Consider the following 14,047-nt stretch of genomic DNA (forward strand, 5'->3'; position numbering starts at 1 on the left):
CTACCGCCTACTGCCTCATCTTGCACGATCGGGTTGTCGAATATAATCCATTGACCAATGTAGTCCGCAAAATTACATAAGTCAGCAAATATCCCCTCCATTGCATATGAAAAAATATAAAAGATTGAGATGTTTGACGATCGACATCAGTCTGCGATCGGATCTTGTCATCATGGCTGTGCCAACGTTTGTGGATCTACAAGGATTTATCGTTGGGAAAAATTTTGTCGTGAAGGAAGCTGCTGTTCTGAGAAAGGGATCCGTACTTTCTCATTATATTTTTACATGTCCCGAACCATGGCACATGCTCACAAAATCTGAGAGATGTCAGGTTTTATGGTTGATGAAAAATCACCATGGATTATCGTGGAATGATGGACACGTTTCATATTGGAAATCGAAACGTTTAATTACGACAGCGGTGATGGGTGCAACGGGGGAGGATGATGATGCGTCACCTCTCGTGTACGTTAAAGGGCATGAAAAACGGCAATGGCTAGCCGATATACTGGACAATGATGCAAGAAACGATGTGATTATCGAAACTTTGGATGCAGATTATGAGGATGTAGCTTCTTTAAATAAGTTAGATGTTAAGAATACTGTACGTTGTGAAAATCATGTAAAAAATTGTGCTTTAGAAAATGTATTTAAGATTTATAATTGGTGGTTGAAACATCATGATTCATCGAATCCATATTTATAATAAATTGATGATGCAATATATTTTTATCGTCTTTCTTATTCTCTCCTTTCTTTCCTCATCTCTATCTATGTACGTGTGCAGTATCGTGTTTCCGTACGCGACACAGCTGCCACAGATATTGTATTTCGATACTACATTGTGGTACATGATAAAACATTTAAATATTTGATAATTGAATATAGTTTTACGTTCGATGACCGTTCGACGAGCGTTCATTCCCGTTCAACGAGCGTTTGTTTCCGTTCGACGGGCGTTCGTTTCCGTTCGATTACCGTTCAATTACCGTTCGACGAGCGTTTGTTTCCGTTCGATTACTGTTCAATTACCGTTCGATGACCGTTCAACGGGTGTTCGTTTCCGTTCGATTACCGTTCAACGGGCATTCGTTTCCGTTCGACGGGCGTTCAATTACCGTTCAATTCCGTTCGATTACCGTTCGTTTCCGTTCGATTACCGTTCGACGGGCGTTCGTTTCCGTTCGACGGGTGTTCAATTACCGTTCAATTCCGTTCGATGACTGTTCATTTCCGTTCGATGATCGTTCAATTACCGTTCAACGAGCGTTCGTTTCCGTTCGATGACCGTTCGACGAGCGTTCGTTTGCGTTCGATGACCGTTCGAGCAGGGTTGACACATTATAATGTTATATTATATCATGCATACTTTTGTCTTACGACGCGTTTTTGGTAAAGCGATAATGATATGTCCCTATTCTAAAGTTTCGTGTCGAGACCTCGTTGTCTCCTCACAAAGTAGCGATATGATAATATTAATATTATATTATATACCACGCTGAGAGTTGCATGGGACCGCGTATACTTTTGTCTTACGACGCGTTTTTGATATGGTGATAATGTCGCATCTCTGCTATAAAATCTCGTGCCGAGACCTCGTTCTCTCATCAGAAAGAGTTTAGAAGTGCGCGAGTAAGAAGTGTGTAAAAGTTTAAAAAACAATGGATCATCTTGCATCATTGTACAAGGACTGGAAGACGAAATTGATGGACATATTATGTATCGTAGCACTCAACATGACTTTCACGTGGAACGTAAGTAGTGTTTTGTGATTATTTTGTGAAAAAGTGTAAAAAATTTTGTATTTATATTAATTATACTTTTTATGTAGTTCCAGGATGAAGTCCGCATACCGGGCTTCATGAACATAGAGCACCGCCAGTGGGTGCGGGCGGTGCGCCGGGCCGAGAGGGAGAATTTTGGAGACGTGTGGGGCGACACCCCGGAGGGCCTAGATGGAGATATATTTGATCTGCGGCGGCTCTTCGGGGAAGAGCCCTACGAAGAAATAGAAGAAGAGATATGGGTCCAAGAAGAGGAAGATTGGGAAGAAGAGGAGGAGTGGGAGGACTTAGTAGCCCCAGGGGGCTAAGGTATATCTATTTTTTATAATTTTTATTATTAATTATTAAAATAAAGCTAATGAAATGTCTCTTTTTCTGTTGCAGGAGCGGCCTCCCCATGTATTTTATATTTTTATATTTTTATTTTATTATTATATTACTATTCTTATTATTATTATATTTTTTAAATTTTAAATTTTATATTATTATATTACTATTCTTATTATTATTATATTTTTTAAATTTTAAATTTTATATTATTATATTATTATTTTATTAGACACACACACACACACACACACACACACACACACACACACACACACACACACACACACACACACACACAAATTGTATAATACACACACACACATTTTAAAATAAATGTTATATTTAGTATTGAAAAGAAATGTATTTATTTACGCGCCTCTCCTTGCGTTCCCATCCCTTGCGTCTCTCTTGCGCTAGTTGTAAGTATAGCAATATCGTTCTCTCTCTCTCTCTTTCGTACGCGCTATCGTTCTAACAATAAGTCTCGCGTTAGTTGTAAGTCTCGCGATATCTTCGTTCTCGCTCGCACGCGTTATCTTAGCTATTATCGTTCTCTCTCGCACACGTTGTTCTCGCGATATTATAGTTCTCTTTCGTATGCGTTCTCTTCGCGCTATTATCGTTCTCTCTCATTCACAAGCTCGTCGCTATCACTCACTTACCTTTGCGTCGTCCTGCTCCCACCTATGTGGCATCTTATAATGCGTCGTCCTTGTCCCACGTTGACGCCATCCTTGTCACATGTTGATGATGTCACGTGTCATCCTTGTCGCACTGTCCTCTTCACACACTTTACGCTATCCTTTTCCCACACGTAGCGCTATTCTTCTCACACCCGTCCCCCCCACCCGCGCGGACCCCCTCGTCCATCGCTCGCGCCGCGGATCCCCCCTACCCGCGCGGACCCCCTCGTCCATCGCTCGCGCCGCGGATCCCCCCTACCCGCGCGGACCCCCTCGTCCATCGCTCGCGCCGCGGATCCCCCCTACCCGCGCGGACCCCCTCGTCCATCGCTCGCGCCGCGGATCCCCCCTACCCGCGCGGACCCCCTCGTCCATCGCTCGCGCCGCGGATCCCCCCTACCCGCGCGGACCCCCTCATCCATCGCGTGACGTCATCATCCCCCGCGTGATGTCATCATCCCCCGCGTGACGTCATCATCTCCGCGTGACGTCATCATCCCCCGCGTGACGTCATCATCTCCGCGTGACGTCATCATCCCCCGCACGTGACGTCATCATCCCCCGCGTGACGTCATCATCCCCCGCACGTGACGTCACCCCCCCCCCCCCCGCGTGACGTCATCATCCCCCGCACGTGACGTCACCCCCCCCCCGCGTGACGTCACCCCGCGTGACGTCACCCCCCCCGTGACGTCACCCCCCCCCGCGGTTCCCCCTCGCCCCTCACCCCCCCTCGGAGCCCCTGCGTTAGAAACCTCATAGTCTTACTACTTGTGTGCGCGCAAGAATAATTATACTTACTCATTTCTAAATATTCCTCGAACAAGGCTAACCTTCCCGGATCTTGAAGCTGATAATCCTTCTCCCAACAAGTGTATCTTCTGTCGTGATTCTTTGTCGCCGCCACTTGTGTCCTTTTGCGCCACCAGTTCCATAATTTCGGTGACAGGATCTCGACAAAATTATTGAAGCACTGCTTGCCGACCATTATAATCGCAAGTTGGATACAGACCTCCGAGAGGCAACCAGCGGGATCGCATACGTCTGTCTTGATGCGATAAAATTCCGAGGATCTCGCGTCCGCGTCGCCAGGATGAACGAAAAATCTTCCCTGAAAATTGAGATCAATGGATATAAATTTTGAGAAGTGTTCAGCGCATGTATCAACATTATTGTATTTATATATATTTTACTTTGAAAAAAGCGATGTAAATCAGGGAGGAATAAAAATTGACGAATTCGAATAAAAAGATTTTGAACGTATAGCTGGCTTCGTATTCCGTCTGCGTTCTCGGATTCTCCATATTGACCATCCACCGTGCCAATCGATGATATATTCGCGTGAGTATCATTATTATCACCAGATTAATAAGCGCGGCAGTCATGGAGGTGAATATTTTTGCGTGTCTCTTTAGGAAAGAACCACCGCCGCCGTAAAAGACGGCGACCAGCGAAATGCGGTATACGATTGTCCCTAAGACCGCTCCAAGAACTACGCATATCTGTAATAAAGGCAAAGGAAGGATAGTGTACAATCCTTCAATTATTTAATAATACAGCGAGGAAAACGCGCTGAAATACATGTAATATAATTACCATGAAGAATACTATCGAGCCTGTGGCCAAAAATCGTACGGCTTTAGACCAAGCAGGTAAATATGGTTCTCTTTCCTTCGTCACGGGATTTATTCGGAACGTTTTAACGGACGCCTCGAATTCGGGTCTGGGCTCTTCATCGTAATCGGCGTTCTGAAGATCCCATTCCCAAACAATCACAGCTTGTCGTCGTTTCCAAAGCTCGAGAAACGTAGTAGCTGCGTTGTGTCAAGAAAAGATATATATATATATAGGGTGTCCCAGATTTAACGAATCAGCCGTTAATGGTAGATTCCTGAGATCATTTGGAAACGAAAATCTTAATACCAAAATGTTGAGAAAGATGTAGTTTCGGCGCTACAAAAGATTAAAGATTACCAATCGGCGCGTTTCGTTCTCCTATGCTCAGGAACATAGTGCAACGGACCCGCGTACAACGCAATAATATCGATATCAATAGAGGGACATAAAATATCAATATAAAATAAAAAATAGGATTCTGCAGTGAGCGCGGTTGTGTCTTCAATGCGACAGTAGTCAGTAGTTTGAATATTTTTATGAAGTCTTCCTCAACATTTTGGTATTAGAATTTTCGTCTCCAAATGATCTCAGGAATCTATTATTAACGGCTGATTCATTAAGTCTGGGACACCCTGTATATATATATTCTCTAAGGATGTACTTTTCTTTAAAAATGAAAAAAGGCCCAACGTAGGAATAATATATTCTTGCGCTATTATAATATTATTTTTATCATTTTTTTTTGGCAAACTATGGACAAAACGTATAAAAAAGAAGATTATATTTAATTGAGACATTTTTACATAAGGCCCGAAAAAAGTACCTTTTTCAATATTTTTACAAAATCTAATCTAAGAGTTAAAAGTAATTAAAATATTTCAATTAATAAAAAATTGATAGAATTATTAATTGTTTAATAAATTAGTAAATATTTGTAAATTTCTTAATTAAATAAAATCTAATAAAATCTGTTCATCATAGGTATATTTGATATTGATTTAAGCTGGTTTCACCTTATATTAAAACATTAATAAAACACACAGATACATATGTTAGAATAGAGAAGAGAAAATGTTTTCTCCTCTTTCTCGAATCTTACCCCAAAAGGACATAAAAATGGCGAAGAAGACAGTGGCAGGATTATCGAATAAATAAGTCAGCTTCGAAAATATACAGGAATCGCCGAGCTTCTGATAGGTACACGCTTTATCACAAAGAGGACATAGAGTGATATTTCCTGAAAAATTGCGATTGCATAAAATTACAAGTATTGTTTAAGATGTTAAAATATCATGATGAAATGTGATTTTTTTTTCTATCATTCTATTGCGAGACTCGAGGCAAATAATGTACATGAAGAAATTTACCAGCTAAATTAGAGTCGCATATCTCCTTGCTGGGTACATTGTCCTCGCCTTCCATGCTCCCAAGGCCATAAAAGAAACACAAAAGTCCCACCACTGCCGGCGGATATAAGCATTTCGTGTAAAATCCTAACCACGCGAAGTAAAGAGCAACTTTCTCGCCGAAATACCGCCTTATCAACCATAACGGTTGTTTCTTATACCTGGGATTATATTAAAAATAAACATAATTAATTTCAATGCTATGTCGAATACTCGAAGTAATATAATCATGTATATAAATTACCATGTGTGTGTATAATATTACCATTGCGAGGGTCTTGCCCATATTAAATACAACAGATATCTATCGAGAATTTCTCCATTGCACGTAGGTTTATTGTAAGGGCCCTCGTGCAATGAGAAGCAATCGAGATACGTTCCATCCGCTAGAAGCCTACGAATACCAGATTTCTCGTGGTTCTCGTCATATCTCGTTCGCAACAATATTTGCATCACTATCAATGATCTCTGAGCAGGCGTATAAGCATTGTCTCTCTCCTTTACGATAAATCTTCAAAATTATATTAAATTCAAAAATTATATTAAAAAATTATATTAAATTTAAAAATTTAATAACAATAATATTTTTAATAATATTTTTTATTTCGCGCAATATTTATACAGGATGTTCCAAAATCGGATGTCATTTTAATAACAGATTCTTTGGTCAATTTGAAGACGATTTTTTTTTCAGCCAAAATGTCGAAGACAAAATCATTTTTTGTAATTTTATTTTTTACCAATAATAAAATTTAATCAACTTAATTAATTAATTAAATTAATTTTAATTAATTAATTAAATTAATTAATTAAACTTTAATTATAATTTAATTAATTTTAAATAACTCCATTTTTACCATCATATATATTTGTAACTAATTGTAAGCTTTTAAATTAAAATTCTATTAAAATAAATTAAAGAGCAAAAATTAAAGAAAGAAGAAAAATTGTTCTCAAATTGGCCAAAGATTCTGTTATTGAAAGGACATTCGATAATTTTAGAACACCTTATATATGTATATTACCTTTCCTCGAGATCGCCGGAATCTATATAATCGTAAAAGTTCGGTTCCTCGGGATACTTTGAGGTGTCCCAAGTATGTATTTTACGTGCCCACTGAACGCATCGCCTCCATCTCTCCACAAATTTTGATGTTTCTTTGGCACCGTCTGTATCCTATTTTCAAAAAATTCGGGCATCACATTTATAATACGAAATATAATACAGATGCCTAGCTTTAAAAGAGACGTACCCAAGTTTTCACAGGGATGGTTTTAAATCTCTTTGTGGGTAGTTTCAAGCTCATTACTTCCGCATATTGCACCTTTATTTTCCAAGGTATGTGTAATTTTAGAAAATATGTTTTTCCATCAAACGAATTCTCCTTCGGCTCCAGCTCCAGTTGCAGACCCTCCTTCAAAAGATTCTGTTGAAATACTCGTCTGTGTTCTCGACGACGAGCTTCTATTTCGGTCATGACTCCTTCATTTTCTTCCTGGTAGACCAATACCATATCGATTCTTCGATGACCATCGCTAAAATTATCATATTGAGTTCGATCAGCAAATAATGCCGACATACTCAATGAGAAACATGGTAAAAATATATAGAAAAGTACACTACAATAAATTTTTTAATTATACAAGGTTCTTGAATTTGTAGAACAAAGTTGTTTATTTTTTCATTTATAAAAATAAAATAATTTTAAAAGAGACATTCTCTTTATTTTTCAATGTTTACATTTTTAATGCGAGATATTTTCGTGCACGTGCGTACAGGATATTTTCATTAAAAAAAAAAGGTAAACTGTGAAAAAAACCAGTATTCATAATATATAAAATTTATTTAAAAATCTCTACAAACGCATTTAGAATAAATTATTACAAAAGCTATTTATCGCTATTTATAGATTATGTAATTTGTCAAAAAAATACAGAAAAAAGATTTTGCAAAACTGCAAGGATCTCAAATTATTACAAAAACTATTTATCGCTATTTATAGATTATGTAAATTGTCAAAAAAATACAGAAAAAAGATTTTGCAAAACTGCAAGAATCTTTATGGAAGTCGATTTAATACATAAGTAACAAATGAATGAATAGATTTCTGATGAGTAAACTAAATAAACACAGATAAATTCTGATATTTAATTGTTGAAAAATACAGATATAACGTTTTAGAGGAAGAAAAAGAAAGGAAATCTTATTAATAAAATAATAATAAATATTATTAAATTAATAATATTAATAAATTAATAATTAATAATATTAATAAATTAATAATAAATATTAATTTATATTAACCTTGATACCCCTCTTTCCTCTAAGAAATCGTTTCGAAAAATGACTCAATCTAATAATAACTCTTTTTCGCGTCCGCGTATGCTTTTAAATTAAGGACACCTAAAAATAAAAGAGACTCAGAAATAAATGACTTTCCACATTCTCTACGCTTGTGTTATTCGCTTATATGTTCGCACAACGATAGAAGAATGATAAGACAATGGCTGATGTTCCTCCGGAGAATCGTATTAGCTTGTTATAATGGAAAAAGATGCCTATATGTCCGTCTCTATATGTATTTATACGATGTTATATGTTTTTATTCGAGAGCTTTACAAAGAAAATCTAAAATAACTCGTGACATTTGTGATCACGAAAGATAATTACTTACCGAAAATAAAGTGTTTCGGAATCGATTCCCGCGTCCGTTTCTTTCGGCAATGAATTCCCGATGGCCTCGGCGAAATCCGGCGAAACTGGCGTATCCGGTAACGAGGGGTTGATTTCCGGAGTAGCAGGTGCCGTGAGTTTAGGACCTTGTCCAATTTAAACAGAATTATCATAATCTTGTGCACAATTCTTTTTAAATTAATTTAATTATTATCATCTTCTTTATTACGCTAATAAAAATGTAACAAATTAACTGACTAATAACTTAACAAATTAATTAAATGTAAAAATTTAATAAATTATTACAAAGAGGTATTCGTGTAGCCTCTTAATCGTCCATTTCGTATGTTTCGTATTTTTTAAAATAGAAGTTACAAGATTCTTTTTACTTTTAATTTTATTTCTATTTCTAATTTCTCTACTTTCATTATGCCAAATTTATTGTTCCTCAATAAAGTTTATATCAATTGAAAAAGCTTAACACAATTCAATATACATTTTTGTTTTACGTAATGTGTGTATGTGTGACAAAAGATTTCAATAATAATTTTTTCTAAAATAGTATCAATATTTAAAATCAACAAATTTGAAAAAAATATAAATTCGTAAAAATATGAATTTTTGAAAAAAATATAAATTTAAATCTAAAATTCGAAAGAAATATAAATTCGACAAAATATAAATTTTATTCATATATAATTGCGGAATTACAAGAAATATAAATTTCTTGTAATTCCGCAATTATATATGAATAAAAATGTTATAATTTTATTTATTGACAACAATCGATATTTATCATTATTAAATACGGATTAGAACCTGTTGTATTAATCGTAAATTTTTTTATAAATTTTTCATGTTATTTCTCGTATTATATCTAAAAAAAAAATATGAATAAAATTATTTGTCAGAGACAATTAAAAGGTATATATGGAAGAATTAGGTTATTCTTCGATAATTAAAGGTCTTTCTCACTAATATATAATATTGTAAAAACCTTTTCTTTAAAGCTTTTCATTTTGAAATTGTTAGTATTTGCAAATACGGAGTGTATTTTTCAAAAGTGGAAAAAAATTAAAAGCACGAAGTTAAAGTGCTTACATAGGACGCTTTCCTATAATACCACGAGCCAAGTCTTAAACGTTGCATTATTAATATCCGATATTCGTGACACGCTGACATTCGTACGCATATTGATCGTGGTTTACTGACATAGCTTTATTGCTGTTATGGACATTAGTTGCGCGTTTCTACGAGTATTTCATTTTTTTTATTCTTTTTATATATTCGGAGATCGTATCGCGCTACATTTAGCAAATTCTATAGCTATTAAAGCGCGAAACAAATGGATACCGGGGCTAAAATTAGTTTGCATTACCGTATGGATTTTTAAAGGACGCGTGGAAACTGGAAAATGTCATGATAACCGATATGTGTGTGCTAAACCGAGTATAGACATGTGTTGACCTTACATAAAGGACCTTGATATAAGGTTTTACACAGAGTGGTTCTTAAATACGTTCCAAAAATTAAAGAAGTCATTTCGTAGATGATTTTATGAAGAAAATTTATTCTTTTGTCAGAAATTTTTCTAGTCAAAAATCAGTCAAATCTGTCAATAATCAACTTGTATATCACTAACAGAAATCAGAATATGCCAGAATTTTTTATCCTTAAAAGTTAGCACATTACTAACACACAATAAATTACAAGAAAATAATTGAAATCTTTGATATTTAAAAAAAATGTATTTTTTTTGTCGAACATCCTGTATCTCCGGAAGTCGTTTATGAAAAAAATGTACATAAGCTTTTCTTTATAATCAATTTTTCTTTCTTAATCATCTAAGGACTTACTTCTTTAATTTTCGGAACCATTTACGATCCTCTATAATTAATAAAATCACTGTAATCAATTTAATATTAATATATATTTATATAATAATTATAAAAAAATTATTCAATTAAAATATGTAGATCCTCTAATAAATGTTAAATTTAATAAAAATATTTAATAAATTATCTGAAATAAATCTATGATAAAATATTTATAATAAATTATAGATAAATTTATAATATATTCTCTTTGTAAAAATTTATAATGTATTCTTTTTGTAAAAATTAAATCTTCTAATTTTCATTTGTTTTGAGTTTCAGTTTATCGTTGAATTCAATTCTCACCGAAAGCATCCTGCGCAATCAGAGTCGTTCCAGACGGATGAACCACGCTGGCTCTCGACAATTTTCTCTTGATACTTGCCGGCGTCTCTCCGCATGGCAGACCGTTTTTATCGAGCTCGTAAATGATTTCCCTATTCGAGGTGGAGCAGTTATATTCCAGCGATTTTGACTCGTTCTTGATCGATGATGATTTCGCCGAAGACGCACGAGAGGTATTTCCCGAACCGCTTGATTTTTCGTCGTTGAACTGATATTCGACGGGGCTATTGTCGTCCGGATGAAGAAAGGCGCCCCAGCTACTGGGCCTTCGGCTGTGGTTATGCTGAAATTATTCAGACGTTTATGATTTCTCGCGGTGATCACGTTATCCTGTTCATATTCTCGTTTGTAATCGAAAAGGACAATAAATCATTGTCAGAGAATCCTATAATAAACGATAGTAAAAGATAAAAATGAGTTTGCAATAAACAAAATGGTCGGACGATCGATAGCTTTATCATCTTCAAAGATCAAAATTCAATATACATTCTCGTTAGCGTTACGTGGCGAAAAAAGGACGCTATTATAATGAATAATTGTAGCTTAGATGATATATATAAAAATTTGGAATAAGGAGCATTTTCATTCTGAGAGATATCGCGATAAATACGTTATTTAGATATATTAATAAAATGTGTTTTTTGCATTTTTAAAAATTTTTATTTTATGTATATGTACATTTATTTTAATATTTATTTATTTTATGGTTTATTTTATGATATTTATTTTAATGCTTCGCTTTATTTTAGAGACACACTCACACTGCGATTAAAAAACTAACTAAAAGAAAAAAACAAAATCTCTTGATTCCATGCAAATTCCGTACAATAAGTAATTATAATAAAATTTTTTGTTAAAAAAATAAATATAAAATAATAATAAAATAATAAAAAATTAAAATTAAGATTACTTTGAAAGTTTCTAAAATAGATTTGATATGATTTTCTTTCTATAGTATTTTATTTGTGTATGCGTGTGTGTACAAAATACATATATGGATATGTGAAACATTAAACTCACTATGAGAAATATTCTCACATGCGCGGGATGCAAAACCGATTTTTCGAACGGTGTTAAGTATACCTGGCTGTCATCGTCTACTTGCAGCTTGTTATCATCCATGTCGGCCTCTTCGAGTCCCTTTTAAAATACGCAAGGCCAGATCGGAGGACTTTCGGCTGATAGGGTTTGAAGTTTCGCCATATCGGATAACATTTTTGCTTTTTTTATCGGGAACAATGACTTTTCGAGGCGATTATTCGAATGATTACTTAATTTGCACGCGACACTGTCGAGAGGAGTATTTTGTAAACTTCAAGTAAACCATCTTGGAATGTGATCCGATACTTTTGCGAAGTCTCCCTCGGAATATTCGTCCACCCGCCACCAGAACACACTTTAAGCTTTCTCGATCTGATAGTTGATCACGTAAAAATGAACATTGATCGAGTGTCGATAGCTCGGGACTAGTTACGGTGATGGCCTCGCGTCGGTTAATCGTTTAATTATGAATGAATCACGACCTCACTCGAAGAAATACGATCGGTGGTCAGGGTCACGTAGTCCGAGGATGAAGAAAGGCGTTAATCAGCTACTGGATTATGGGGGTACGAGAGAAGTACCGAAGATTTCGAAGGAGCCCTGCCAATTTAATCGCCATGAGTATGCTTTCACGCAGCGGAGCATGGTGTTAGATCTCTGACGCCCTTTAATTCCACATTTAAATTTTCCTGACCACCTGGATTCACGTTTAGATTGACCAATTACACACGATTGATTCACTTGCTGTCATTTCTTCAATTTGGATTTATTTAGTGTCTCTGAATGATATTTTTGGATATATCTTTTCCAAAACTTTTCTCAATTCATAATTCAATAAATTGTTACAAATTGATAGGCACAGAAGGATCCTGGATCTTAGTAAAGCGATCAAGTGGTACGCCCAAGTAGCTCCTTATAGCCTTTATTAGACTGCGTCTAAGAACACGTTTGTATAGACGAATCCTCGATCGAACTAATACCGTTCTTCTGCGACGATAGTGAAACATATACTGGCTAATGGATAGTGGAGCAATACTTATATATTACACACATGTATCGTCCCATCAGTGTCCTTTATTTATGTGCTTGTACACATTTCGCGAAGCTATATATGTGTGTGTGCACATTCCCCTTTTGCCGGAAGGGGGAGGAAGATTTCACCCCCCTCGCACGAGGGTGGAAGCAGCCGAACGGAATGTCGAGGCTTTCGAAATTGCTATGGTTACCCGATGGACACAACATGTGTTACATACGTCACGTCGAACGCATTACTGGTACTTCTTTTAAGTTTGAACTTGAAGAACGTGTCGGCGGTATATAAGCACGCATGATCTATATAAGTTTTTTCATCACGCGTTAAACCGTTGATAAACTAAGCTAGAGCTGAAAACGTCTTATTATAGGAGATTATTTCTTTTTATCGAAATAATTACTGCACTTTGATGAAACGATTGCAGTATTGGTTTCGGCATCGAGTTTATTTGAACAAACTTGTACGTTGTTGCTTCCACGTCGTGATTATCATATAGTATTTTTTAGTGATATTGAATATTATAATAAATATAAATAGAGAAGGATTTTATTAAATCCCTTATGTGTGTGTATATATAATTTTACTGAAAGTGCATTCGATGAGCAAATACGACACATTGAGAGAGTTTAAATAAAATATGTTGTGTATATATATGTATGTGTGTGTGTGTGTGTTAACTATTATAAAAATATAGCATATACATATTTTATATTTGATCATCCTTCTTATCATTTGATATATTATAATTTCTGGAAGGAAAAATAATTATACATATTGTGAAATATTGAATTATGTTATTATTATGTTTCAATATATATTAAAAATATATTTTATTAAATAAAATACTTGAATATGAAATGTAAATCATACTGCACTTTATATACATAAACATATATAATATATTTTGATGAGAAATTTCCTGTGACGTTATATATCAAGAAACACAATACAATTAAAATAATTAAAAGTAATAAAATGCAAAAGCTAGGCGTTTCTACAAGAATCATTTTAATTGATTTTTATAAAGAATAATTAAAGAATTATGAATTAAAATATTTTAATTATTAATTATAATATTTTTATTATTCTAAAATTAGTCTAAAATATTAAAATACAAGTACAATGTCTTCTGTTATTGTTTAAAATATTAACATACAAATGAGTAAAAATAATTCCACATAGTAATACTAAGTTTTTTAGAATAATTTAAAATAATTAAATCTTTATTATACTTGAAGTAACTATATGCTACATACAATA

The 14,047-nt window shown here is 34.8% G+C and overlaps 2 protein-coding genes across 3 annotated transcripts in view; one reads left to right on the forward strand and one right to left on the reverse strand.

Annotated features, from left to right (window-relative positions):
* Window positions 1-12,726, reverse strand: part of LOC145972643 (anoctamin-4) — a 30,873-nt gene extending 18,147 nt beyond the window's left edge. Inside the window, exons 1-11 of one of the 2 annotated variants that reach the window (XM_083101391.1) lie at window positions 11,797-12,726; window positions 10,675-10,996; window positions 8,496-8,640; window positions 7,074-7,356; window positions 6,846-6,997; window positions 6,086-6,331; window positions 5,782-5,981; window positions 5,514-5,651; window positions 4,394-4,611; window positions 3,991-4,299; window positions 3,599-3,908 (exon numbers count right to left, since the gene is read on the reverse strand). In XM_083101391.1, the coding sequence (XP_082957517.1) occupies window positions 3,599-3,908; window positions 3,991-4,299; window positions 4,394-4,611; window positions 5,514-5,651; window positions 5,782-5,981; window positions 6,086-6,331; window positions 6,846-6,997; window positions 7,074-7,356; window positions 8,496-8,640; window positions 10,675-10,996; window positions 11,797-11,835 (2,362 nt within the window). In that variant the 5' untranslated portion in view covers window positions 11,836-12,726. Of the gene's footprint in view, window positions 1-3,598; window positions 3,909-3,990; window positions 4,300-4,393; window positions 4,612-5,513; window positions 5,652-5,781; window positions 5,982-6,085; window positions 6,332-6,845; window positions 6,998-7,073; window positions 7,357-8,495; window positions 8,641-10,674; window positions 10,997-11,733 lie in introns of both variants that reach the window. The other variant, XM_083101390.1, reaches the window with a different exon arrangement.
* On the forward strand, window positions 828-2,184 carry LOC145972647 (uncharacterized). Its single transcript, XM_083101397.1, has 2 exons — window positions 828-1,754; window positions 1,832-2,184. Exons 1-2 carry the CDS (start codon window positions 1,662-1,664, stop codon window positions 2,090-2,092), a joined length of 354 nt encoding a protein of 117 aa, XP_082957523.1. The 5' UTR covers window positions 828-1,661; the 3' UTR covers window positions 2,093-2,184.
* Window positions 12,727-14,047: the final 1,321 nt, after the last annotated feature.

Source organism: Camponotus vicinus, unplaced genomic scaffold (genome assembly GCF_025532165.1).
Source record: "Camponotus vicinus isolate PSW18456_S1 unplaced genomic scaffold, iyCamVici1.0 SCAF_6, whole genome shotgun sequence".
Classification (NCBI taxonomy): domain Eukaryota; kingdom Metazoa; phylum Arthropoda; class Insecta; order Hymenoptera; family Formicidae; genus Camponotus; species Camponotus vicinus.